This window comes from Alexandromys fortis, unplaced genomic scaffold (genome assembly GCF_014885135.2).
Source record: "Alexandromys fortis isolate MF-2015 unplaced genomic scaffold, M_Fortis_MF-2015_v1.1 scaffold_110, whole genome shotgun sequence".
In the NCBI taxonomy this organism is placed as follows: domain Eukaryota; kingdom Metazoa; phylum Chordata; class Mammalia; order Rodentia; family Cricetidae; genus Alexandromys; species Alexandromys fortis.
In genome coordinates, this window is record NW_026068014.1 from 2,018,934 (window position 1) to 2,046,626 (window position 27,693).

General features: G+C 39.8%; 3 protein-coding genes across 4 annotated transcripts in view; 1 reads left to right on the plus strand and 2 right to left on the minus strand.

Moving 5' to 3' along the window:
• Nucleotides 1–27,693, minus strand: part of LOC126513754 (60S ribosomal protein L23a-like) — a 313,598-nt gene that overhangs the window by 12,907 nt on the left and 272,998 nt on the right. The gene's annotated exons all lie outside the window — the stretch shown is intronic.
• Rpa3 (replication protein A3) lies at nucleotides 12,509–15,646 on the minus strand. The gene is made up of 4 exons (XM_050162306.1): nucleotides 15,390–15,646; nucleotides 14,353–14,427; nucleotides 13,234–13,342; nucleotides 12,509–12,857 (listed from the first exon to the last, which is right to left on the minus strand). Exons 1-4 carry the CDS (start codon nucleotides 15,486–15,488, stop codon nucleotides 12,793–12,795), a joined length of 348 nt encoding a protein of 115 aa, XP_050018263.1. The 5' UTR covers nucleotides 15,489–15,646; the 3' UTR covers nucleotides 12,509–12,792.
• Nucleotides 15,769–27,693, plus strand: part of Umad1 (UBAP1-MVB12-associated (UMA) domain containing 1) — a 190,221-nt gene continuing 178,296 nt past the window's right edge. For both annotated transcript variants that reach the window (XM_050162305.1, XM_050162304.1), the window contains exon 1: nucleotides 15,769–15,881. The gene's annotated coding sequence lies outside the window, so the exon portion shown is untranslated. The remainder of the gene's footprint in view (nucleotides 15,882–27,693) is intronic.

Sequence of the window (27,693 nt, forward strand, 5' to 3'; positions counted from 1 at the left end):
ATAGAACTCCCTAAATAGGAAGAGGTATACATTCATAAATATTTAAACAACAATTTTGCATGATATGCCTGTTGTAAAAGAAGTATTTTGTCTTAAATCTTCTGATCTTTGACTCCTCAGAACATGGTGTAGAGGAAAAACCAACAGCATGTAGGTCTCTTCCTAGACAGATTGCCCTCTCTGACCTCCACACTGGGAGACAAGGAGGCCGCTGGCCTGGAGCTCATGATCTCTCTACACCTCTTGCATGTTTCACTGAGGTAGCACTCTTTAAAACTTAGTATAGTTCTTCCAATGAATGCTGAAATCTTGCTCCAAACAGGGAAGGTTATTGTCCAGTAGAAAACCAGACACAAACTGGAAATAAATAGACTGACACAGGTTCTCAGGGTCTTCTGAGACAACCAGCCACTGCTGGGAGTGTTCCTAACCTAGTGGGGGTGATAATTTTAAGTATACTATACTATGCTGGCTCTATTATTTCTGCCTCAGGAAGTGTTCCATGGATGATTATTTTCCCTCTGGGATCTTGGGATGAAAACCGTCATCCTTCCAGATAAAGCATTCTCTAGGAAAGACCCCATCCCCACTAGTTTATTACTTCTGGTTTGTCTCTTCTACTGTTCATTTGGAGTCCACTGCCAGCATGTGAAACTTTGAGATTTCTAAGTACCTTTTTGCGAATTTATGCTAGAATTTGAATTTTTTCTCCAGCAGAGACATTTGAGTAGAGTGCAAATGAATTCTCATAGAACAAAATTGCCAAGCATATGTGACGGAACTGTAGGGAAGAGGCGTACAACTTTAATCTGCAAAGAAGCTTAAAAATAGCTCTACGGTGGTTATGCACAAGGCCTGACAATTGACATTTCTATTTTGGCAGCATTCACCTACAGGCCCCTATCTGCACCAGAATACATTCATCCCTGGGATAAATGATTACTGAGTAGTGGAGGCTTTGGTTGATCATAGTGTAGCCGTCAGTATTCTCACTGAAACTGAATCTGCCACTACAGAGTTGTGCTATGGCAATCAGCATTTCAATAAAAAAAATTACAGCATTTAAGATAACAACATCCTTTCCTGGTCACTGTCCTAGCTGTCAAGGAGGTTTTGTTATTTGCCTTCAAAGAGCTTTAGAAAACCTTGTGTTCTTGTCAAGTTCCATCATCTGAGGATTTCTTTTTCTGGGCCTTCTGAGACAGGTCTTGCTGCTTAGCCCAGGATCCTACCTCAGTATTCTGAACACAGGAATTGCAGGTGTGCACCGTTATGCCTTGCTTGTTCTTTTTATTAGTCACTGTCATGTTGTGTGACATGCAAATGTATGAGTCCTGCATCTTGCATGGCAAACAATAATACAACTGCCAAATTACTTTAGAGTGACAAGTGCTCCTCAGATACTCTTGTATTCGAGCAAGTAGATGTTAGAACGAGAAGAGAAGAATATTTAGCTGTCAGGACAGTGTGGGCTACATTCTAGAGCAGATGGCAGAAAATGCAGGCCTACATAGCTTATGAAAATGGACAGCTGTGGTTTTGGTAAAATACATACGAGGAAAAGGAATGGGATTTAGAACTTCGATTTCAGCATCTCTCTCTGCCTCTCTCTGTCTCTGCCCCTGGGTTTCTCAGCATTCCTGAATTCAAATTGCTCCCTTCTTTACTTATCTGCCAATTTGCCCAATCTCTCTATATTTCCTTATTTCCTTTCTTTATCCTTTTCTGAATTTTCTGGTTAACCTGTCTCTGAATGGGATTCACCCAGCTGAAGCGCATATGCCCCCAGAGCCAAGGCAGGGAGTGGGACCATCCCCATACTTCATGGTTCTTTCCAGTGGCTAGCAGTTAGGCGGTGGGTGGTGCTGTGAGTTTTCTGTGTGCACTTTAAGAAGCAGCTGGGAAAGGCTGTTTTGAAGACTTCTAACTAGACTGCATTTTTACCCAATATTGATTGATGTAGACAGCAGCCATTTTCTTGGATTTGGGGAAATGGGTAGAAAGGGATCATGGTAAGAAGCAGCACTGGGCGATAAGAAAAAGGGTGGGGGCGGATTTCTACAGTTCTTTCATTGTTTGGATCCAATTCTCCAGTTACAGTTAGTACTCTTTCAACCACTGATGACCTGGTTAGGCCAAGCTTTGCTAGGCTGGGTGGTCAGTAGGCAATGAGCACACCCTTCCCTGTGCTTGTTTCAAATAGCTTACCATTCATGCTTTGCTCGGAACTGTTTGCAGCACAGCATTCTAGGCAGCAACTACCAACTGGTAGTTCATCTGTTGGACATGTTTAACTCAGCCACTTATTTGGAGTCTGAATAACAGGACATGCAAAATTATTAAATTTAGTAGAAGTAAAGGGATCATTCTGGAAAGTGTTCTAATTGGAAGGTAAAGCTGGAATTAGGTCTAGGGTCTAGACTGAAATCTGGCACTTTTCTGTTTGTCAGACTATTCTCTCTTTTCTTTAAGGGTGTGTCCTGTTATGTTGACCATGCTCTAGTGGATGACCCCACACCCAGGAGTATATTACTAAGACAAATTGAACTCCATGGTATTATTAAAAAGAAAAGGGCATGTATTTGGCTGGACAGATGAGATGAAAGTGATCTGAGAGGATCTGTGTGTGTGTGGGGGGGGGGGAATAGGATCCAAATGTATTTTATGAAATTCTCAAAGAACAAAAAAATTTTAAATATTTTATAGTATAAAAGTCCAGGTAAGTAGTTTATTTCAAGTCTGAACACCTTAGAGCCAAGGAAGCCAATGGTGTAGCTCTCAGTCTAAGACTGAGGTCCTGAGAACCAGAGAGCAGATCCCCCCAGTCCTTGGCACAAGAAGCAGGAACTGAAGCTTAGAACAAGGTGGTGATTGATGTCTTTCAGCTTGAAAGGTGTTGAAATAGGAGCGGCGGGGCTGCGTCCCCAACACCCCAGCCACTTGGCTAGCTCATGCCCGAAATAACAACACGCAAACTGTATTCATTTAAGAACTGCTTGGCCCATGAACTCTAGCCCTTACAGGCTAATTCTCGCACCTGGACTAGCCCATTTCTAATGATGTGTGTAAGCACCCCAAGGTGCGCTTACCGGGAAGATTCTATCCTCCGTCCATCATGGGAGAGTTAAGCATGGCGTCTCTGCTCCAGCAGAGCTGTTGAGTCTCTCTCCGGGAGCAGAGCAGAGTCTGACCTCACTTCCGAAAGGATTGTTATATGTCACTATAATTATACATGCAAAATGTGTATCAATGATATTGGGCATAATCTTGCATGAGTGAACATTTGTTATAAAATATTGATGTGTAATATTTTAAAGCCCTGCTGGGCGGTGGTGCCACACGCCTTTAATCCCAGCACTTGGGAGGCAGAAGCAGGAGGATCTCTGTGAGTTCGAGGCCAGCCTGCTCTACAAAGGGAGTTGCAGGACAGGCTTCAAAGCTACAGAGAAACCCTGTCTCAAAAAAACAAAAAAAAAATATTTTAAAGCCCTATGTAAATGAATTTTTTATTTGCATGATTATGGCCATATGAAAAGTTATGGAGGCCAGATATGGTGGTATATGCCTACAGTTCAGCACTCAGTATGTGAAGGCAGGAGAGCTGTAAGTTTGAGGCCAGCCTAAGCTACACAGTGAAAACATATCTCAAGAAAATAATGACAACAAAAGTTGAGAAATTAGTCTTTTAGGAAGATTCCAGATCCCATAAAAGATTAAATATTTGTATCTAAGATTTTTCATCAATGTATTTAGATGTTTTGCCTAAAGCAAAGGATCTGCCTTTACTATTAATACAGGATGTAGCTATTTTAATGTATGTGTGTGTGTGTGTGTATATATATATATATATATATATATATATATATATATATATATTTCATTTTAAAATCTGCTGTCTTTATCATATAACAGGCAGGGTTCATGAGTGAGCTAATCCACTCCGTCCTCTGCTGGAGGTGAAATGTTTTGCTGTGCCACCTTGTAATTTGCTTTGCAATGATTACTGCTATTTGTAACCATACCCCTTGTGATTACAAGACACATGTAGCTGAATTTAGAATATGTAGGGAACATAGGCAGCAGTGCTATTCTAAATGTCACTGACTTCAATTTAACTCACAAGAATTGTTAAAAGCTGAAATAATCCATTTTATCATCCATTTCTGCAATGTACTTTTAGATAATCTGAATTTTGTTGTTTCAAAGTTGTTTTATTTCTTTAATTCCTGAAATTTCCTAGCCTCATTTCCAGTGAGACACCCATTAGAGAACTTGTGACAAGATCCCACTTTCAGAAAATTTGCAAGTTCAGTGTCATGTGTTGCAGACTGTTTACCAGACATACTTTTATGTGGCACATTATGTAATACTTTGCCTCCCTTTAACTAAGCAATCACAGATGTGTATATTGTAGGTGGACTTTCTTTCCTGCCAGCCAGTTCCCAAATAACCACACAGAAACTTATTATAAATGCTCAGCTGTTAGCTCAGGCTTGTTTTTAGCTAGCTCTTACAACTTAAATTATCCCAGTTCTAGTAATGTGCTGCCCTGAGGCTTGTTTACCTATTCTATGTACTGCTATTGCTGCTTCTTCCAAGTCTGGCTCACAACTCCTCCAACTCTGCCCTCCTCCTCAGTGTTCTCTCTGCCCTGAAAACCCTGCCTAGCTATCAGCTGTTTATTAAAAGAGAGAGCAACACATCTTCATACTCTACAAAAGAATTACTCCAGTTTCCCTCTTTTTGTCTAATTAAAATGGAAGGTTTTAACATAGTAAAACTATATATAACAAAACAGTTATCAAGTAAGAATTACAGTTGCAATATCTAATACATGTGTATATGGCCAAATTAGAGAAAATATTATCTATATATGTGAGTCTAAAGGCTTATGCCTAATTTACCCCCTCCCCTTTTTTTTATCAAGACTAGGGAAAACTCTAAGTTTAACTATTTAGTTTTTAACTCATCAAAGATCCCAGATAGGTGTAATATTACCTAAAGACAGGAACATTAGGCTGCCTGGACAGTCACTGATAGTTCTTTTGTAACATTGGGGCATCTATCTTTTGCCCATAGGCCTAGAATATCTGACAGACCTTTTTAAAAAGGCAGGGAACTTTGAAGGTCAGGTCTACTTTGTCTTGGCAAAGTTTGGCAGTCACTTTTTTTGTGTGTGTCCTGCTAGTTCAGTTTGGACAGTATAGTATCAGCATTTGAGGCAAAGGCAGTCTCTTTGCCCAAATGGATAGCTTTTGCCATAAAGAAAGCAAACTCCATACTGAGGTTCTTCAGTGCCCATCATCCTCTTTTGAGGTAAATTTGTGCTATCAGGAAGCAGACATGTCTGTCATGAAAAGCCTTAGGTTATTAAACATATTAAATGCCATATTCTATAGGTCTTTGAAGTGTATGAAGACCATCCATCTATCTAAATATGTTTATCCTTGAAAACATACCTAATATGACAATTTGAGTATTATAGATGACTACTAACCTGTAGTTTTAATTTTACATTACAATTTTAAATGAGTTGTATAAACATAATACCCCAAGAGTAGAAATGTATAGTGTAGCAAAATAACTTTAAATTTGTATCAATAAGTCAAATCCATACCAGTGTAAAGTATTTTAAGATTAATAGTTTTTTTTGGATTAAAGGAGATTCAATACCCTTTTTCCCCTGTTATTCTATATCATATCCTCTTTTTTTCTCTTTAGAAAGAGATCTTTGCGTTTAATTCTTTTGTTTAGCTTTTTTTTCTGACTATAACCAATAATAACTTATAACCAACACTCTTTTAATATAGTAATGCACATCCATAATCCATCTTTTGGGAATGTGGGTGTTGTTTTTCTAGATTGCTTCCTGTTTGGGGACACTGGAACTCTGGAGTAACCTTAAGAAAATCAGGGTAATTTTTAAGTTTTGGCTGGAGCAGTTTGTGAGGCTGGAGCATCTTAGCCAGCAGCCTTGAAGCAGTTTTAAATGTAACATACATATCTGTATTACTACAAGTATAGACTATGTTGTTCACAAGTTAGTCAAAGATGATTTTTTTGCTTTATGTTTGAGCAAGTCTTTTTCTAGAAAGTTTTATTTCTTTATGCCTGTAGCCAAGATTTCCAGGGAGTCTTTCTCAATCAAACCTGATCCATATCAACCTGGAATGAATCCACCATCTCTCATTTCCTGTGGAAATAAAGGCATAACCCCCTCACCAGAGCAACACACCTTTGACTTTGATTTTGAAGTCAGGGTATTTTAAAAAATCTGTGTTGGTTTAACTCAGCAGCCTTTAAGACCCAGTGTGTCATAGCAGCTGTCGCTTGGTGATCAACCCTCAAGAAATTCAGACAACACAACATTATTACTTTGTTTTTTTAAGGGCTTTATTATTTTTAAACTACTTTTTAATGACCATCTATACCCTTTCTCTTTTCCCTCCCAAGCCTATGTATATAGATACAGTGTAACCCATTTAGAGGCTTTTTTTTTTTTTTTTTTTGGTCTGGCTCTGTCTTTACTGGGCATTTGTAATCTTTTCTGTATGCATGAGCAAACCCTAAACCTGCCATGCGGCTTAGTTTATGGCATGCTGGAGGGGCTTACACTGACTACTCAAGCACACAGGCAGTGGTTGGGAGACTCCTCTCTATACCCTGGCCCTTTAGAGAGACCGTGGGACTAGGAAACTGTAGCTGGATCCATTTTTGTGTGTTTGGAACCTTTCCTTAAGGTTTTTTTTTTTTTATTTTTTTAAGTTTTATGTTGATACACACAGCTTCGCCCCACATTGGAATGACATTTGTAGGTGCAGTTTTCTTTCTAGACCACTGATCAGCCCTGTCCCACCAGCATGCCATCCAAATAAACACAGACTTATTAATTGTAAATGCTCAGCTGATAGCTTAGGCTTATTTTTAGCTAGATTTTTTAAAATAAATTAATCCATTTTTAGTAACCTATGTGCTGACCCGAGGCTTGTTTACCTCATCTATGTATTTCTCATGTTGTTTCTTCCAAGTCTGGCTCGCAACTCCTCAGACTCTGCCCTTCTTCCCAGTGTTCTCTCTGTCCTGAAAATCCTGCCTAGCTATAGGCCAATCAGCTTTTTATTAACGAGAACACATCTTCACAGTGAACAGAAGGGTTATTCCACAGCAGTACACAATGTGTTAAACTTACAAGTTTTTCTTTCCCAAGTGTCTTTCCTTTGAGCTTTCAGTTGGGTCGCAGAATACAGGAGTATTGTGCTTGCTTACTCGAACGTATCTCAGAGTTTTATTTATTTATTTATTTTAATATTTATTTATTATGTATACAATAGTCTATCTGTGTGTATGCCTGCAGGCCAGAAGAGGGCACCAGACCGTATTACAGATGGTTGTGAGCCACCATGTGGTTGCTGGGAATTGAACTCAGGACCTTTGGAAGAGCAGGCAATGCTCTTAACCACTGAGCCATCTCTCCAGCCCCGTATCTCAGAGTTTTAAAGCGCAAATGTTCTCATAATGTATTTTCACTAGATTACTTAAAATATATCTTTAAGTTTATACCTCAAAGTTTAGGTCATATGATGGAAGAACAAGGGACAATGGCAACACAGATCCATTTTATTTTCTTTAAAAGTGATTTTACTTTCCTTAAAAAAATAGGCAGGATATTAGTGCCAGTTTTAGCAGAGTGGCCCTGTGCAAACCGACGACAGTAAGTCACCCATTTCATGTCCACTGGTAACCACAGTTTAACATCTGGGAAAGTCACTGTATTAGTTCACGTTGAGAAAACGGAAAGGTAGAAACCTCAGCAGCTGCCTTAAACTCACTTTCTGAAAATAAGAGCACTAGAAACATCATATTTAGTCCCAACTTATTTTCATAGTTTATTTGTACTATGGAAAGTGAAGCAAACTGCCCAGAGGCCCAATTCTTTTAGGTCACTGGTTTCTAATAGAAAAAGAATTCACAAAAATCTCCTGGTTTGGAAGCAATGAGTCTTACTTCTCTAAATCTCCAGTATTATCATCTGGAAAACATTTAGTCATTTCTAAGGAGATTTCAAAATGAGGCAATCTTGGTCCACTGTCTGCCTTGCATAAAAGGTCAACTACATGACCAACTAAACCATAACATTTCTGAGACATATGGAAAAAATAATTTGCTAAAAGGAACTCTGATCATTTCAAGGGGCAGATATAGATCTTAAATAAAATGTATTTGCTTATCAGGCTCAGTGTTTTCATATAATTTAAAGCCTCTCAAAAGCAAAAGAAATATTAAAATGTTTCAGGGAAATACAGCGCCATTTAAGTTTGTGTTAAATTCACCTGACACAATTGACTAGTGCACGAATGCAGTATGTCGATTGGAGTTGAACTAATGCAAATAAGCATTTCTATCTACTGCCTAAACAGTGCCTCATGTCAGAGTATTAAGTTTTAATTAATAATTAGCCATCAACAAAGATCTTCCTGCTGATTAACTTTAAAAATTCAGGTAACAAGATATGAAATCTTTTTACATTTACAACTACCGCTAAATAAGATTTATTACCTTAACATTTTCTGATATGAGATTTGAGTGATAATTCAAACCGAAAAATGAAGTTGCGTGGAACATGAGACTAAGTCACGGTTAACTATAGCAATGCCCTAAACTCTTGCTCTGTCCATCTGTATTATTTTCTTCTGAATTGAGGCATTTGTTTGATAACTGACTTCAAGTTTTCTGATCTTTATTTGCCCACCCAAAGAAACAATCATGTTGAAACAGAACGTATTTCATTTTACATCTTTTAAAATGAGGAACTACCATACAACTTAGTGCCCTGCTAACATTCTGTAATAGGAATGCAGAAGCAATATTAACTGCAGTTTTATTCCTTGAAATCAAGAGGAACACATTATATCATAACTTGTTCAGAGCCTACAATTCTGGTCTTAATTAGCCATCTCACAGCCCCATGCTGTACATCAAATGGGGTCGTAAGAAATAAATGGCTTAAGTCAAGTCAACATCTCTATTAGAAAGTAACTCAAAACACGTGTTTTACCTGATAGTCTAGATTTACACTATCTTCCTAGGAAAGGCAACTTGATGGCATTAGGATCAGCTTTATAACAGAGAATAAAATTCCAGATGAATTAGGTAAAGGAAGAAACCAAATTGAAGTTTCACAAAGTAAAACCATATATGACGCCTCCTAATTGGGATTTCTTTGAAACTTCGGATCAATTAAATACTAGCTGGCTAGTAATTGAGTGTATGCTAGGCTGCTGTGGACAGACTTCAAACTTTTATATGTATCTTCAGTAATTAGCCTAGAACTTAACACCAAGCATTTGTGGAAAGACAATGCATAATATTACCATATTAAAAGTGCAACCTCTGAGTTCTATACATTTACCAGTCACAACAGTTTGTTACTCAGATCATTCAGCACAGAAAAAGATGCTTTCACATTTGTCTTATAATTTTATGAAAAAAAAAAATCGGAAGCACTACAGAACTAGCACTTAGGAAACTGTTTTGGATTATGTCATCTACATTAAACTTTGATATTCCTTGTACAATTTCAAGTTTGAATGTCTCAGTAAGTTAAATACTTATAATTCTAGAGCTGGCATTTTTACGTTTTTGTGCTAACTCGTTTCTATGTTTCCTAGCTTTATAAACAGTTTTTTAAAGACATAAGTGTGCTCCTTTGCCTATACTGATACTCTACAGTCAACAATATTTACTAAGCACTTACTAGGTGTAAAAAACTAACATTTAAGTACTGTAGAATTTCTTTTCAGCAAAATGAAAACACCCTAAAATTGAGAATGGCTAGCAATTCTACCCCAAAATCATTCAATTATATGCTCATAATAGGTGAACTGTATGATTTGTGAATATTTTAATAAAATTACTGCAGGAAAAATCTGGAACTTGTGGCAGTGAAGTACTTGTTCAGATAACACTCCTTCAGTTTCTGCGCTGAGGGGATATCAAGGTGTACATGGTAAGTGGCTCAGAAACGACAGAGCTTAGAAACAGCATCGTTATCATTAGTACAAAGGACTCACTCAACAGAAAGTAAGGTCCTAGGCTTAGTACCATCTGAGAACACTCAACATTTGATAACACCAGGTTGGTTAACCCACAACTGGAGACGGACATAACTTATTGGAAATGGCTAGTCTCCCTCATTTTCAAACTGTACGTATCACTTACATTCTATATTTCATATAATAAAAGGCTTTACCATAACCAGCTATGGTAATATTTATTAAATAATCTGTAGATTATTTAGGGGCCATAAAACTATGAAATTGAAGATAATCAAATTATACTGACCAAAATATTTGACAACTTAAAATGAGGATTTTGGCTCATGGTTTCAGAAAGTTCAGTCACATGGCTCCCTATCTTTGGACCTATTGCAGAACATCATAGCAGATAAATAAAGAGAAGGAAGGACCAGAGGCCAAGTTATCCCCTTCCAAACTATGCCCCTAGTAACCTACTTTAGCTAGAACTTTCCAAAATAGAGCCCTAAATGTGGATTAAATATGTGGGGCAACTTCCTATTCAAATGATAGCATTCTCCATGTGAGTATATATAAAAAGATCGTGGGCATTTTACAGTGCATATGTGCCACCTCCTATATGCCACCATTCAAAATATAAATTCAAACTTCTGCAGACATTTAAACTTCTAGTAGGGCCTCTATAAAGTGAAAAAAAAAAGGTTACATATCTCTAATATACAATAGTACAATGTTAAGAACAACTAGAAAGAATGGGATTAAAGAACAATATCCAGTTTGGCAAAAGTTAAATTCTTGCAGTTTCAGGTGTAGCATCTGCAGATGTGGTATGATATGGGAGTGTTATAGGTCTGGGCAGTCCTGCCCTGACAGCCTTTCTCACTGTAGCCCCTGTGGCCTCCTAGGCGGGCTCAACTTGCTGCCCGTAGCTTCCCTTTGCAGATGTTGCCACTGTTGGTTTCTGCCATCTAACACCCTGGAGTCTCCGCTGCAGCTTAAGTCTCATCACACCGCGAGGCAACCTGCAGGGACTCTGACTCAAAAACACCGTCTAGACTCCTAGGCCTTCCTCTAAATGTTGGTGGAATCTTCCATGCATTCAGTTCGAGTTTTACATGCGTGAAAAAACAAACTCCATGTGGATGATGCTAAGACCTACTGAGAGCCTGGGCAGCAGCCAGGCCCATTTAGACCAAGTCAACGTAAGATAAACACAGTGGGAAAAGAAAGTAAAGCCCCTCAAACAAACCTAAGAGCTGTGCTTACAATGTTCCTTGGAGCTTCCTTCATAATGTACAATTTTCCAAATGAGTAAAATGCTTTTTCATGGTGCTAAGCTCCAAACAACCACATACATACTCTTTTTTACCCACTTTACATATTCCCTTTCTAGACAAACTACATTTTTCAACACAGCTTTTTACTCTAGTTCTTATTCCAAGCCCAGCTAAAAGCTGTGTGCAATGAACATGTCACAGTCTAAATATTAACCTGTCCAGAAATTCCTCTGCCAAATGAATGCCTTCATTTTGAATTTAGCCTCACTTAGTCTTAGGACATGGACAAAAATGTAGACAAATCCTTTCCCATAATGTAATACAGACCTTTCCAGTTTGTTTCCCAAGAGTCTCATCTCTACCGGAAATCTCATGAGCAGTCTTTATTTCTCTCTGCATTTTGGTCTTTCGAGCTCCCAACATTATCTATTCCTCATTAAACTCTGCTTGCAATATTCTAGGATGTCTCTGGTCTGTTTTCCAAACCTTTGGAGAACTCTTCCCCCAACGAAGTCTACCGTGTGTGTGTGTGTGTGTGTGTGTGTGCGCGCGCGCGTGTGTGTAAATAGCTGTTCTTGTCGCTGTGACAAAACACCTGGAATCCACAATTTAAAGGGAGGGCTAAATAGTGCTTCCATACGGTTTAGTAGCTCGTGGATGACAGAGAAAAGAGGAAAATCCTATCATGGTGGCCAGGGAACAGTACAGTGAGAAAGGGGACAGGGACCAGGTATACCTTGAAGGACAACCTTTTAATGATGTACTTCCTTTAACTAGGCCATATTTCATGTCTCCAGGATTTCTCAAAATAGCTTAATCTGTGAGAGACAGTCAATATTCCGGACATTAAAAAAAAATGGTGGATAGAATTCCATACTAAAAACAATGCCAGTTTAAAGGCACAAAGAGAAAGTCAAATGACTCTTCTAATTTATGATCAAAGATCACCTCTGTCACTGGTATATGTCCACTTTATATCCAGAATGAAGAAACATGTCACAAATAAGATAGACACCTCCTCTTTTCATTCAACAAAATACTTTCTAAATAACCTACCCAGGCATCATCAGCATAGCAGACAGTAAGCAAATCCACCACAGTTGGCCCAGGCTTTCATTTGGTAGATCTAATACCGACCTTACAGCTACAAAACTCCAAGTTTGAAACTGAAAAAATAAAAACAATTGACCAATAGCATGTTATTTTGATTTTTATTATACAGCATAAATCTAAACTCAGACAAATGCTTTATTTTGGAATCCAGACCATATGCAGAAATAGCAATTTTAAAAATTTTATAAAAAGACTTTAGTTGTAAATTGTCCCATAATAGATTTACAACAAAATCATACAAAAGAGCAAATTAAATATTAGAAATTAGAGGAGTCTCTCTCAAACTGAAGGAAGTTTCCTTAATAGCTTTCAATGTAGTCACTGGCAATCATAAAAAATTCAAGAAGTTCATTCATGTTTTATAAGCCCTAAATAGGAAAAAACTGAGGGAGCTCATTGATAATTTTCACAGCTTCATTGTAAAGTTCAAGATCTGAAAAAAAAATTTAAGCAAACACTTAATGTTTAGTTAACTCTGATGCCCCCAAAGAAAAGAGAGATGATAAACCATTTTGTTGTCTATTACGGTCATCTTCTGCAGGGTCATAATTTCAGTGTTACTGCACTCTTCAAGCTTTCAGTTCATATGTTAGAACATTCATTTCATCATATTTTAAGCCGTTTTTATTCTATAAATAGTATTTACTAAGTTTCCTTCACATGTAAGAAATCACTAGTTTAAAAGAAGGTCTCTTTTCATTTGATAGAAACTGAAAATATTCCAGGACTGATATTTAAGACCAAAACATATATAAATAAAAGTTTTTCTGCTATTTACATGAGACTACTAAGTAGTATATTTTACTTACCAAAGCGAGCACAATCTTCCTTAAACTGGATGTAAGATGCACACATTATGGTTGCCTTGGCTGTGACTTTTCCAACTACTTCCACAACTCCAGAGATTTCTTCATCAAGCTAAAATGTTGACCGAAATGTCAGGTATATTGACCTTTTCAACGGATAATGACTTGGAAAGCTGTTATACAGTTTCTCGTTTTCAAATCGTTTCACAGCTTACTAATTTTTCATTGTAAAAAAGAAACTTCAAATTTTATCAACATATAAACAGAAACACTGCTTGTCGAAAAATGTTGGCATACATAACTGGCAGGATTGTATGAGTCCTGTTTCCTTTAGAAGTGGCTTAAGGTCCAAAGATACATTTAACTTGAAGGCAAAGTAATTTAAAGAAACTGAGGACTTCAGAGTTCCCATAACAGGGATTGGTTTGAAACGTCACAGAAAAGGACTGTGTATAAATCTTACAACGTGTCTTCTAGTTAGAGCAAACAAACACTATATGGATTTGTCTTTATAAAAGACCATGAAGATGTTTTAAAGCACATAAAACATAAAATAAAACAAATTAAAGCAGAAAGTCGGCAGTGGTGCTGCAAGCCTTCCATGCCAGCACTCGGGAGGTAGAGAAAGGGAACTGGAGGCTAGCCTGCTCTACAGAGCTACATCTAGAACAGGTACCGAAGCTATAGAGACACCCTGTCTCAAAAAACAAAAACAAACAAAATATACATGTTTAGATACATATATATCTGTGTAAATTAAAAATTAAAAATAGAAAATAAAGGCGACTGGCACTTAGGAGGCTGAAGCGGGTGGGGGGCATCACTTCAAGGTCAAGCTTGTGAAATGAAAGAAGTAGTTTGAAAAGAAGATTTTCTGTAAGTACTTTTGGAGTATTTTTTTAAGTAATAAAAAATTGACATACAATCAATAGTTAAGGGACATACTCAGAAACTTGGAGCTCCAAGAATCAGTATAGGTTAGACAAGGAAGGAAAATATGACAGCATGGTTTGATTCTAAAGCTCAGGAGGTTTAACAAGTGCCAGCGTCACACACCCATCCCCAAATCAGAAAATAAAAAACCAAACGGAAATTAAATATGAGGCATCACTTAAAACATACTGGCTCCATCAATTCAATGGTTCCATTTTTTCCTTCTCCATCTGAAAGAATGAACATTTTTCCTGTGGGATGAATCTAAAAAGGAAAACAAAAACCCACATAGATTTAGAAAATAGAATCTACAGAAACTAAATTGTTAAAAAAAATGACATTTTATTTGAACATAAAGTAACTGTTTTTCGGACAGTTTATTTGGTTCAAGTTAAAATCTTGTTACCAGATCTGATTATTGGAAGAAAGCCCAGTTAATTTTGAATTTCTAGTAAACAACGAATACTTGCTTAGTGGAATTCTGCTGACATTCATGATGTACATAGTACAGCTCACAAAAGGTATGCTTTTAGAATTAGGAATGGAGAACTAAAGAGCTGGTTGCCAGATCTGAGGACTTCTCTTGGGGATCTGAATTGAGCTCTGCCACTTGTGACCCTGAACATTTTAGTTAATTACCAACACTGGCTCGGTCAGGCTATCTGTGAAGTTAGAATAGCATTCCTTTCATTTAGGAATGCGTGAATGAAATGAACTAGTAAGTCCTTGCAAATGATTATCTTTTCCTCGGCTTTCTCAGTCACTGCTTCCGAGCCTTTGGGCTTGTTTCTTCCCTACAGGAGGGCTAGCTAGTGGACGTCAATAGGATATGGGAGGGGCTACCCACGTTTCACGAAGAAGCGACCGCAACATGGAAAACAGGCCCATTAACAGAGACGGTTGCAAAAGACTAGGAAACAGATTCATCAGCCAAGTATGGCTAAACCAAAAACTCAAGACAGTGGAGCCAGGTTGGTAATTTCAACTAAATCCAGAGTGGGGGGCGGGGGGGCTGGAACTCAAAGTTAGCTGTTTCGAAAACACTCTTTTTGCGACACAGAAGAAGCGGCACCCTGACGGAGCTGCAGTGGCGACTCTTGCTTGTGAAAAATAAAGCAAGGTGGAATGCAATGCTGCTGATGGCTACCTGCTGTCCCCCTCCGCTTCCCACCCCGCAGCCACTCCGGGTGGCCACGGCGCCCCGCTCTCTTGCCCAGCCCGCGCACCTTTTCCAGCCTGCCCACAAAGCACACGGGTCTGTCGATGAACTGCGTGAGCATGCTGGCGTTGACGCGTGCTCTGGGGAGCTCCAGTATGTCCACCATGATTGTGCCGCCAACACTTGGAGCCAGCGAGACCGCAGAGTTAGGGCTGACTCCGAGCCGGCCGCCGCGCCAACACACGCAGATTGCCCACTCACCAATCAGGGGAGACCTGCGCTCCAGCTCCACCAATCAAATCCACAGAAGCGTCAAGTTACATTGCAGGGGCTGGAGGTGACGGGCGCCATACGTCCGGAAGTACGGGTCCACTGCCTAGTGACGCACGGCGTTCCGGAAGTTGCTGGGGCTGGGAAGAGTGGGCGGTGGAGGCGGGACTTGGAGGGGCGGGGCTGAGGCTGCGGACCCGGGATTTAGGCCGGCCGGACGGCGACTTGACCCCGGAAGTAGGCTAAAGGACCGCGGCGGCGGGCGGCGGCGGGCAGCGGCGGCTCTCAGGTAGCCCTTCCTTGTGTGTAGTGTCTCAATCTTCGTGCTTCTCTCCTCCTGAGGGCTGAGCAGTCGGGGTAGGGGGCGGAGTCAGGTGCCGGGTCCCGGAACGTCGTGACTCCAGCGGTGACAGTTATCCGCTTCTGCGTGGGAGGCGCGGGTGCGTGCAGAACCTGGGATTTGGGCTTTTATTTTTGATCTAGTTCTACCTAAAGGGTATCAGCGTCAGTCTTTATCTCCCTCACTCAGGAGGTTGTTGCTAAGAGACTGAAGTCCATTTTATATAGAACTGTGTCATGTTTTCCCACCAGCTGGAAGAGGTGCCGACCGTTTCTCTACAGCTAGGAACATTTCTAGCTTTGGCGGTACGGAGGAGTCCGTTTCCTCCACTTGCTGGGTGTGAGCGAACACATGCATGTAGACTCCGGTGAGGAGGACCGCTGGGCAGGACCAGAGGAGACAGAGTTCACCAGCTGTTGGACCCAGGCTATTCCTCCGACAGTGCCACATTTTCTCCCTCTGCGAAACGAAGGATTGACTGATTTGCAGGTCCTGGCTAATTCTGAGTTGTAATATCTAGCTCCCTTAAATACTTTGAGGCATAGAGCCGACTGTCTGAAAGGCATTTTTTTTTCCCCCAAGATTTGGGAAAAATCTCGGATGTGCCCCTGGGTCATATTATAACTGGAAGCTGGTGGCTATTGATTTTAGTGATGTCACCAATGGGGATTGGTACCGAGAAATTTCATAAGGAATGCACAAGAAAATACCTTCAAAAGAGGTTGCAGAAATTAGAACATAATATTAATTGGGTCTCGTAATTATGTGGAAACAGTGTCTGAATTTTCCTAAAGCCACGGACTTATAATTAGCCTTCAAATTAAGAATCCTAATTGGAGTTATAGTGTACTCCTGCTGTTGTTTAAGATCTGTAAGGATCTTCGAGATTTTTATGTGGCAATTTAAGATTGAAATCCCGTGTACCCTGTATAAATGATTGTTACCTTTCCTTAGTGTTTATACTTCATGTTTGTCTTAATTCTGTTGTTTCTAAAACAAGTTTAATTAATTGTGGGATGCATTTCATTTGTGTGTGGAAAGTCAGTATTACAACATTTGGGGTACACCCCTACCTTTTCTGTCCTGGTGCAAGCGCCCTTTAGCTCTGTGAAAACTAGCCACCAGGAAGTAGTTGCAACGTTAGTTCAGCTTGTTTGCTCTGTGTACTGTTAGCAATTTGAACCACGTGTTCATCAATAGGTTCTTACCGTCTAGTTACGGTGGACAACCAAGAGCAATGGAGGAGGGCTGTATTGCTGGGTGCCTCTAGGGCCTTCCCCACCTCGGGAAGGAATCTCACATCCAGCACTGAGATTTTCTTTTAACAACCCTTGTCTTTGGGGGAGGCACTCTTCGCCCATGCAGGGTACCTCCATTTAAACTCTTTTTCCATAATGTTTTTCAGTTACCTTACAAAGTACAGGGTTTCCTTGAGGTTTTTTCATATGTCCTCAGTCTTAGACTGTTGTAGCCCCTGCTTTACCTCCATTCTCTGTTCCCATCTCTGCTTAAACCTTTTATCCCCAGTATTTGCCCCCCAACAAACTGCCTGGGTTACCTCATTCCATATAATATTTGCCAGTTCCGTCCATTTTCTTATAAATATCATGATTTCATTGTGTATATGCAAACCTTTTCATTTTCTGTCCATCACTTGGAAGACATTCAGAGTGATTCCATCTCCTCGCTATTGCCAACAGAGCAACATTGAACATGGATGTCACAGTTTATAAGCTCAGGAGTGGTATGGCTAGGTCATGTGGTAGTTCTGTTATTTTAGCTTTCTAAGAAACCATATACTGACTTCCTGTCTTAGTTACTTTTCTGCTGCTGTGATGAATTCATGACCAAAGCAATGTGATATTAAAGGGTGTTTGGCGCACATATCCTGAATCATAGTCTGTTGAGGGAAGCCAGCTTCTGGGGGTAGGAACCTGCTGCAGACCGTGGAAGAGTGCTGCTTATTGTCTTGCTCCTCATGGCTCGCTCAGCCTGCTTGTTTATAGGACCATCAGCCCAGAGTGGTACCCATCCACTGTGGCTGGCCCCTTTCACATCAATCACCAGTTAATTAAGAAGGTGCTCTGCAAGTTTGTCTGCAGCCCAATCTTATGGAGAGACTTTTTCCAGTTGAGACTCCCTCCTCTTAGATGACTCTAGCATTTGTCAAGTTGACATCAAACTATTGAAGACACTTCCGTGGGGTCCTCGCTACTTTGCATTTCTACCATCAGTAGGAAAGTGTTTACCTTTCCTGGTATCCTCCCCCATGTATTTTTGATAGCAGTTATTTTGGCTGGGATGAGATGGAATCTCAACATAGGTTCCTATATAGCTAATAATGTTGAACTCTTTAAAAATGTTTAAATTAGCTGTTTGTGTTTTTGTTTTTTCTTCTGACGATGCTTTGTTCAGTTCTATACCTCCCAGTTTTTACTTTTGATTGGGTTATTTGTTTTCTTGAGTTATTTGTATATCCTAAACAGCACTTTGGGTATATAACTAGCAAAGATTTTCTTTCCTTTTGTAGGTTGCCTCTTCATTCAATTGACATTTTTTTTTTTTGCTATACAAAACCTTTTGAGTTTCATGAGATTCTATTTGTTGATAGGTCTTATCGAGAATGATAGACATTCTATTCGGAAAGTCTCTACTATGCTTGTGTCTTAGTTAAGGTTTTATTGCTGTGAAGAGACACTATGGCTACAGCACTTCTCGTAAAAGAAAACATTTAATTGGGGCTGGCTTACAGTTCAGAGGGTTAGTTTATTATTGTCTTCCTGAGAGCATGGCAGGATTCCGGTACATGGTACTGGAGAGATAGTTGAGAGCTCTGCATTCTCATAGGCTCTACATCATCATAGACAGGCAGCAGAAGAGGGGATACCACTGGGACTGACTTGAGCATTTGAACCCTCAAAGCCCACCCGCAGTGACATAGTTCCTTCAACATGGCCACACCTGTTCCAACAAACCACACCTCCCAATAGTGCCATTCTTTATGAGCCTGTGAGGGCCATTTCATTCACACTACCATATCTATATATTGATATGCAATCCCTACTTTTTTTTGTAGTAGTTTCAGAATATCAGGTCTTACGTTGAGGTCCTTGATCTGTTTGGGGTTGACTTTTGTGCAGTGCAGGAAATAAGGATTCGAGTCATTCTTCTACATGTGATAACCAGTTTCCCTGCCACCATTTGTTGGAGATGCTACCTTTTCTGCAGTGCATGTTTTGGCATATTTGCTAAAATTCAGATGACCATAGTTGCATTGGTTTACTATTCCACTGATGCAAGTGTCTCTTTCTGTGGCAATATTATTTTTTAAATTACTATAGGTGTACCTTATAACTTGAAATCAGTTGTGGAGATACAACAGTATTTTTTTTTTTTGCTCAACTATATAGGGTCATTTGTGCTTCCATATGAATTTTTAAAAAATATTTATTTATTTATTATGTATACAATATTTTGTCCACATGTATGCCTGTAGGCTAGAAGAGGGCACCAGACCTCAGTACAGATGGTTGTGAGCCACCATGTGGTTGCTGGGAATTGAACTCAGGACCTTTGGAAGAGCAGGAAATGCTCTTAACCACTGAGCCATTTCTCCAGCCCTTCCATATGAATTTTAAGGTTGGTTTTCCATTTCTGGGGAAAATATTGCTGGAATTGCCCCTCCCTTATTACATTGAGTCTATAGATTGCTTTTGGGGTGGATAGCCATTTTCATATTGATTTCATATTCATACTCTGCAGGCAATGAGATGTCCCTGTCAATTCTAGAGTTTTGGAAGTTGCTTATACTGTATTTCCTGTTTAGTTAGGTAATATTATATCTTTATGGAATCTTTGATGGAGTTGAAGAATTTATAGTTATAGTTTTCCTTAGTTATAATAAAAGGTAAAGTAGATATGTGAAAGTTAAAACCTTTTTTATTTAAACAGATAAGGGGAGGTGATGTAGTCCCCTCTGTATGTTGTGAATACCAGTGGTTAATAAAGAAACTGTCTTGGGCCTACGCAGGGAATTTTGGTAGGCAGGGAAAACTAAACTGAATGCTGGGAGAAAGGAGGGGTTAGAGAGAAGCCCGAGACAGACACTGAGAACTTTACCTAGTAGGCCACTGCCAAGTGGCAATACACAGATTAATTGAAATGGGTTAAATTAAGATGTAAGAGTTAGCCAATAAGAAGTTAGAGCTAATGGACCAAGCAGTGTTTTAAATAATATAGTTTCTGTGTGATTATTTTGGGCTGAGCAATCAGGAACTAACTAGTGGCCTCCTTACAACAATTCTGCTCCGCGAGCTTTTTCTGTTGACATAAAGACTATGGTTCTTATCTTTTGTTTTTGTTTTTTGAGATGGGGTTTCTCTGTTTAACAGTCTTGGTTGTCCTAAAACTCACTTTGTAGACCAGTCCGGCCTTGAACTCACAGAGGTTCTGCCTGTCTCTGCCTCCTGAGTGCTGAGATTAAAGGCGTACGTCTACCACCACCACCCACCTCACAATTCTCATCTTAAAGAGAATACGACATAGTTTATTCTGAAGCCAATAAGAGTGAGCATGGCCTGGGAGCATGCATTTAGGTCACCCCTGATTCTGTGTTCCAGTGTGGAAGCAGTTTCACAGAGTTTGTATAGTTTCACAGAACAAGGAAGTCCTAAGTCAAAGCAACTTCACATACCTTTGTGGGTGCACCAGAGAGGTGGGTCCAGCGAGGCGGGGTGTGGGGCTATTTTCTAGGCCTAAGATGCGATCTGATGGCATTCTTGGCTCTTGGAAGCTGGTCTTCTGCTGAGTTAATAGCTTCTAAGAGGTTTTTATTTATTATCAGGCAGTGTTACTTCAGATACAGTATGGGGCAAGGAATGGCTGTTCCAGAAGGCTAAAACTAGCGCAAGATAAAGTAATTAGCCTCTGAATCTAGAAAACTCCAGTCTCTCCATGGTATCTAAGCCCAGCCTGTCCACCCATGTCTGTGGACACAGACTCCTCCCAGGCATCCACTGATCTCTGTGGACACAGACTCCTCCCAGGCGTCCACCGGTGTCTGTGGACACAGACTCCTCCCAGGCATCCACCGGTCTCTGTGGACACAGACTCTTCCTAGTTGTCTTTTGTTCACATCCAGACACAGCTTCTTTTCAGGACTTCTCAGTCACATTTCCATCCTCAATTTTATTCTTCAGGATTTTGAAGTTTTCATTATGAAGATCCTCCACATCATTGGTGAGGTTTAGTCCAAGTTTGGTTTGCTGTTATGAATGATGTTGTTCCCCTGGTCTCATTCTTTAGTATGCTTGTCATCGTTATATAGAAAGGCTACAGTTTTTGTGTGTTGATTTTGTATCCTGACACTTTACTGAAAGTGTCTATCCGTTCTAAGAGTTTTCTGGTTGAGTCTTGGAGAGCTTTTAGAGAATCATAACAAGAACAAGCACAAACATGTATTTTTAACTTTTTAATTTTTATTTGTTTGTTTTGTCTTATTGTTCAAGCTAATCCAGTACTAGACTAAGAGTGGATGAAGTAGACACCCTTATCTTGTGCCAGATATGTGTGTGTGTGTGTAAATTCTTTTGAGTTTTCCTCATTTAATAAAATGGCTATAGTTTTGTAGTATGTAACCTTTATTATGTTGAGATATAGCTTTTCTATTCCGAGATTCTGGTAACCTTGCATTCTTTTGTCTTAAGTTTAACTCTCTATTCTTCATGTATTTTAGATATAAGGCGGAATTGTGTGTTTTATTTGTAATATGCACAATTTTTCTTGGTCTGATTCTATGTTTTTAAATCAACTGACAGTTTCTTGCTTTAACTTTTTTTCTTTTTGTTTGGTAGTTTAAAATTATAAATTCATAATTCATGGTACATTTCTTTTGATTTCTGTGGTTTGGTTTCAGGCTGTGTTTCTCAAGAAAACATTTGTTCCCTTCTTTCACAGCGTTTAGCTTTGTGTCTGTTCATTATGCGACATGGGTCATTAATACCCAGGCTCGTAGCCATTAGAAATCAGTAGTGGCCACAGGAAAAATGCAAGTTGCTAGTACTCAGATATCCCCCATACACTTTTAGCCCTTCCTTCTTTCTGCCCTCTGTAGAATTTCCTTATCTCTTATTGGTTTGGCCATGAGTTTTTAAGTGGCATTAAGGTGTATTTTTATATAGGTTTGTGTTTTATAGTTTTTATTTTAAAAAAAAAAGAAAGAAGGAAAACACCAGTGTGTTTTTTTGTTTTTTTTCCCCCATAGGTTATATTGAGTGTAGTGAGAGCTGCAGGCTTGCTTTTCATCCCACCCAGCTCCCGCATGCCTAGCTTTACACCAGAAATAACAACATACAAACTGTATTCATTTAAATACTGCTTGGCCCACTAGCTCTAGCCTCTTATGGGCTTATTCTCATATTTTGCCTAACCCCTTTTTAGTAATGTGTGTAGCACCCCAAGGTGTGCTTACCGGGAAGATTCTAGTCTACGTCCATCCTGGGTCGGAGCTTCATCGCGTGTACCTCAGAGAGCAGAGCTATTGAGTCTGCCCAGGAGCATGGCCTCTGAGCTCACTTCCTCTTCCTCCCAGCGTTCTGTTCTGTTTACTCCTCCCACCTATGTTTTAACCTATGAGGGCCAAGCAGTTTCTTTATTATAATTAACCAATGACCTTCCTCCATCAATTGAGATCTCTGAACATCTGATTTTTCATGTTACCAGAAATTTATTTATGCTTTAGTGTTATTTTTCAGTAGGACTCTGACAAAATGTAGTACAGTTTTACTAAAAGCTTGCAGTTAGGGGACAAAGTCAAGGCTAAATGAGCCCATCAAAAGGAAAACTATTGCATAAGGAACCTAGTGTAGTCACATTAATAGAGATAGAAAGTAAAGGTGCCAAGGAGTGTTTGAGTTATGCACACAGAATTTGAGTTTTGGAAGATGAAGAGTTCTAGAGATGGAAATGGTGACAGTAATGGTTGAATAGCAATGTGAGCCTACCTATATAACACACTTAACAGTTAAACATAGTTAAAGAGTTAAGCAGTAAATTTTCTGTTACATGTTTTAGCAAAATCTATAAATAAAAAGGTGATGTTACTTGTACCAAAAGCACATTCAATAGACTATTCCCAGCCATTCCCCATACTGAACTCTCAATGTCCTCCTAAAATGTGAAACTAGTCATCTAACTCTTCATCTGACATTCTTAGCCATTAAGCCAAATTCTTTGACATCACATTTGACTAGTGCATGCCTGTTCTTTTGCATCCCATGCATGGTATTTAAGGGAGCTTGTGCGGGAATTCTACTTGGTGAAGACACCAAATCCAAATGTACATTAACCAAGAGAATCCCAGTTTGCTATGGAGAAGGAAGTGTCTGAGACTTTAGGTCTTGAATCCATTTGTGAAGTATTTTTCCCAGCTTTCCTTAGCAGCCTGGATAGGTAAGAGATCATGACCTCTTGTAATTGTGTAGGTTTAATCAGATGTTTTCATCTATTTCTTGTGGGAAGTTATCAGACAGATATTCTTCCCATTAGTCTTTGAATCCATATTTCCCCTTGCTATGTTGATCTCTATGGACTGGTGACATAACATTTTATTGTTGGCAGCTTCTTGCTCTGTGTCTAGTCCTGGAAGTCAGATGAACGTATATGTTTCTTTGATTCATTCAATTCTAGTGGTGAATAGACATTCACCATGTGTGGCTCTTCTGCATAGTAATTGGGTCTTTGGTGACTTAGAATATAAAAGGACTGTTTTCTTTTTAATGTATTCTGTTTTGATTTGTTTTATTTTTTGAGGCAGGGTTTCCCTGTGTAGCCCTAGCTGTCCTGGAACTTGCTCTCTAGAGCAAGCTGGCCTCAAATTCACAGAATCTGCCTGCCTCTGCCTCCAGAGTCCTGGGCTTAAAGACGTGCACCACCACTGCCTGGCAGAGCTTTTTCTGTTTGAGGTCTAATGGCAAACCAGACATCCTAATTATCACACTCGATTACTTTATTCTTGTTTGGGAAATTGTTTATTATACATGGTCATTTCATGTAAGATATTTGTTGACTGAGTGCCATTCTGTTGACAGAGGCTTCTGTCCCACCCAGTCCTGCAGTCATTCAGTCCCAAAGAAACACACAGAGGTCTACATTAATTATAAAACTGATTGGCCCATTAGCTCAGGCTTATTATTAACTCTTATAATTTATATTAGCCCATTATTCTTGTCTATGTTAACCACATGGCTTGGTACCTTCTTTGGCGCGGCAGTCCCATCTTGCTTCCTCTGCAGCTGGGTCATGACTGCAGACTCAAACTTCCCTCTTCCCAGAGTTCTTGTTGCCCTGCCTCTACTTCCTGCCTGGTCGCCCCACCTCTACTTCCTGCCTGGCTACTTGCCAATCAGCATTTTATTAAAAATAATACCAGTGACAGGATAAAATATCATTGTCCCACAGCATTTCCTGAACTGGATAGGTGTTTTGTGAATGTAGTCTTTTTCTGAATGTGTTTTTCTTTCAGAGTTGCAACCTTAAGTGGAATAGGCATTATTTTTCTGATGGCCTATATAGGTTTTTTTTAATGCCCAACTATTAGGAGTTGTTTTGATATGAATGTAGAATTGTGTTTTTAATTTTCCTAAAACAGAAAAATGTATCATTGAATCATTAATTTAGAAGGATTAATATGACCCTAAAGGCTGTAAATTATCTTCTTGGTGAGTGACTGAGACCTGTATGATAATTTGCAAGTGCAATTTACAATATCTCAGAAGTCAATAACTTGACCTTTCAGATTTCTGTATCACCCCAATTATTTGGCAAAAGAAAGTTATGCTTTTGGGCCTTGCATGATGGCTCAGTAGACAAGGCTCTTGCTGCCAAACCTAGTGACCCGAGTTTACCCTCCAGTACCCACATGGTGGGAGGAGAGATTCAACTCCCACAAGCTCTCCTCTGATCTCCCCATCTGCACCTGGGTGTGTGCTTGTGCACGTATACTTGTGTGTAGGAGTGTGTGTGTGTGTGTGTGCATGCTGCATTTGTGTGTGAGCACAGACACATTATCAAACATCGTTTTCTACTTAAATGGTTTTAAAAAGAGGGGAAGTTTGTTTTGTTTTCAGTAAAACCTCTGACTTGAAGGTGTTCCCTGGCCAGAACTTCGCACGTAGTAGGTGAGGATGACACAGGTCAGAGGACCGGGACACTGCCCATATCCACAGAGAAGAACACAGTTTGTTCTCCATCCCCAGGTGAAGTCTACACTACCAGGTCTCATGACATTTCTTTGTTCAGATAGCTCTCTGCTCATTGGTTAATATTGCAGGAATCCTTTTCATCAAATGCTTTGACTTTCACATAAGGAGAGTCTTGTTAGATGGGGAGCATTTGTTAATCTTTAAAGACATTTTTGGTCTTCTTAACACAAGCATGGGGGTATTGGTGGGTAGAGACCACAGATTCTATATAGCATACACTGTGTACAATCACTGTGAGAGACTTGCAAGTGTGGGGAAGGGGAAGCATCTCTTCTTGGGCACTGTTAAAGCATGTTTGGAATCTGTGCAAATTGTTAATATTAATGATAAGCTCTTTATGTTTATACCATAACTTCCCACCCAGTACTCATTTTCCTGTGAATACACAAAGATGTCGGAAATGGTGCAGTCGGATTCCTAATTCACAGCCATTGTACTCTTCCTTGCTTCCCTAATGTTCTTGAGCAACATGACTGGCAGTAAAACAGGCAGATTGGCCTTAGGATGGAACACTCCATGAATGCCTGGAGACAGCGCTGAAGGATTGCAGCAGATTGTCTGGGCTTCTGAAGGTTCAGTCTCAGCCAGGACTGTTGAAATAGCTTGTTCCAGACATACTACCACAAACACGGAGGAATGATGATAAAGGACTCCACAGTCATTCCACCTTGCCCAAATGGGGGAGCACTTCCCTGAGTGTCTACACTGTGAGATCTCTGGAGTGCTCTTGTACTTTTCCGGAATTCTCTCTAACTTGATGCTGTATGTGCAACTTGTAGTTCATGATTACCCAATGTCCAGGTATTTTTCTTTTAAGTTAGCAGTTTGCTAAAAATATCCATAAGGAGAATAAGTTTTACTAAATCAGATGTTTTTGTTTTCTATTGACGTATGTGTACATGATATCACTTTCTATTTATGCTATAAGTGAAAAGGTTGGAAGTGTTAAATTGGAGCATGATATTTCTTAAAAATGAGGCTGTGGCATGCTTGACTCCACCTTAAGACTTTGAAAATGAAGCGATTACTGATTGAAACAGAGGCAAACTCTCTTACAGGCTTAGATGAGAACTGGTAATCCAATCCAGTGCAGCTCCCAGTAGGTGACAAGGAAGAGGAGCCAGGCTAGGGCTGCAGTGAGTTGATATGGGCAGCACACATCTTTCTGTGGCATCAAAGTCACTGCCAAACCGTATCATGTTGAAAAAAATGTCACCATTGTCTAGACAGTTGGGAATGTTTCATCGGTAATATGATTTTTCTTTCTATTTTTGTGATATGCCTTATTTGTTTGGTTGGTTCAGTAGTGCAAATATGAAACCTTTTGGGAAGAAAAGGTGCAATTGTCACCACCAGTTTGTGTCTGTATGTGCTGTTGAAGCTAGTCTAACACGATCTGAGGCTGTTTTCAAGCTCCTCCTGGCCAGAAGGGGAAAAAAATCAAAGAGAAAGAAAGAACAATGACAAGTTTCCTGCTGTTAGGAAAGCTAAAGCATTTTTATTTGTTTATTTCTTTATTTTGAAGATCAAGGACATTTTTATGATTTTTTTGAGAGAAAAGCAACAGATCAGACCAGCTGTAAATCTGCAGCTACCAGGAGAAGGATCAGTAAGAGAAAGCTCCATGCTTTTTGCAGTGGCGGCCAGATAGCCACAGTGAGGCACAAGAAAAGAACAGGCCTTCAGAGGAAGAATGAAAACTCCCAGATGCCAGGGAAAGCTTGCTTGTGTTTGGCCAGTATCTGTAAAGAGATAAAGAGAAGAATGAAAAAGTTAGCCTTTTCTGTTAGGGCAGGCCATGGAGCAGAGGCGCCCTGGGGCAGCATCGTGGGCTCCTGACAATTGCTGTGCGAGCTGCTGCGCTCTCAAGGATTTTCAATGGTTGAGAATGGGTCTTTAAACACACTGTTTAGGTTTCATTGAATATATCTTAATGGGTTATAGAAGGCTGTATTTCAACACATAAATTATTTGCAATGTCTTTTAAAAATTTCTGTGGCTACCTTTATACATTTAAGAGGTAGATGTAGCTGATAATTTTTTAAGAAGTTTAAGGGGTGTGTGAGAGCCCAGGTACAGTCAGTAGTTTGGAGACTTTAAAGTCGTTTACTCTTTGATGGTTTGGTACTCGTATACAGTGGATTTGGGTCATTTTTGCCATTGGCACTATTCCATTTCTCATCTCTGCACACTCCTGCTGAGCCCTTTCAGAACAGGCCTCCCCCCACTTTTCATGTCTGGCTGGATTGGGGTTAACTTCTGAGAGTTTGGGTGCCACTGAAGAAAGTACTCGTTTTCCTCAGCTGTCATTTGGCTGTAGTTCCCGAGGGAGGAGTGAACTCGTGAGCTCTTTCCCCACCCACGAGGATAGTTGCTTGGCCTCATCCTCTGCAGGCAGGTCTCGTGCAGGTAACCACTCTGGAGGGTCAATAACTGCGCCATTTCCAGACGTCAGCGTTGCATAGACCCTCTTCCTATCCTTCGGCTCTCTCCACCCCCCC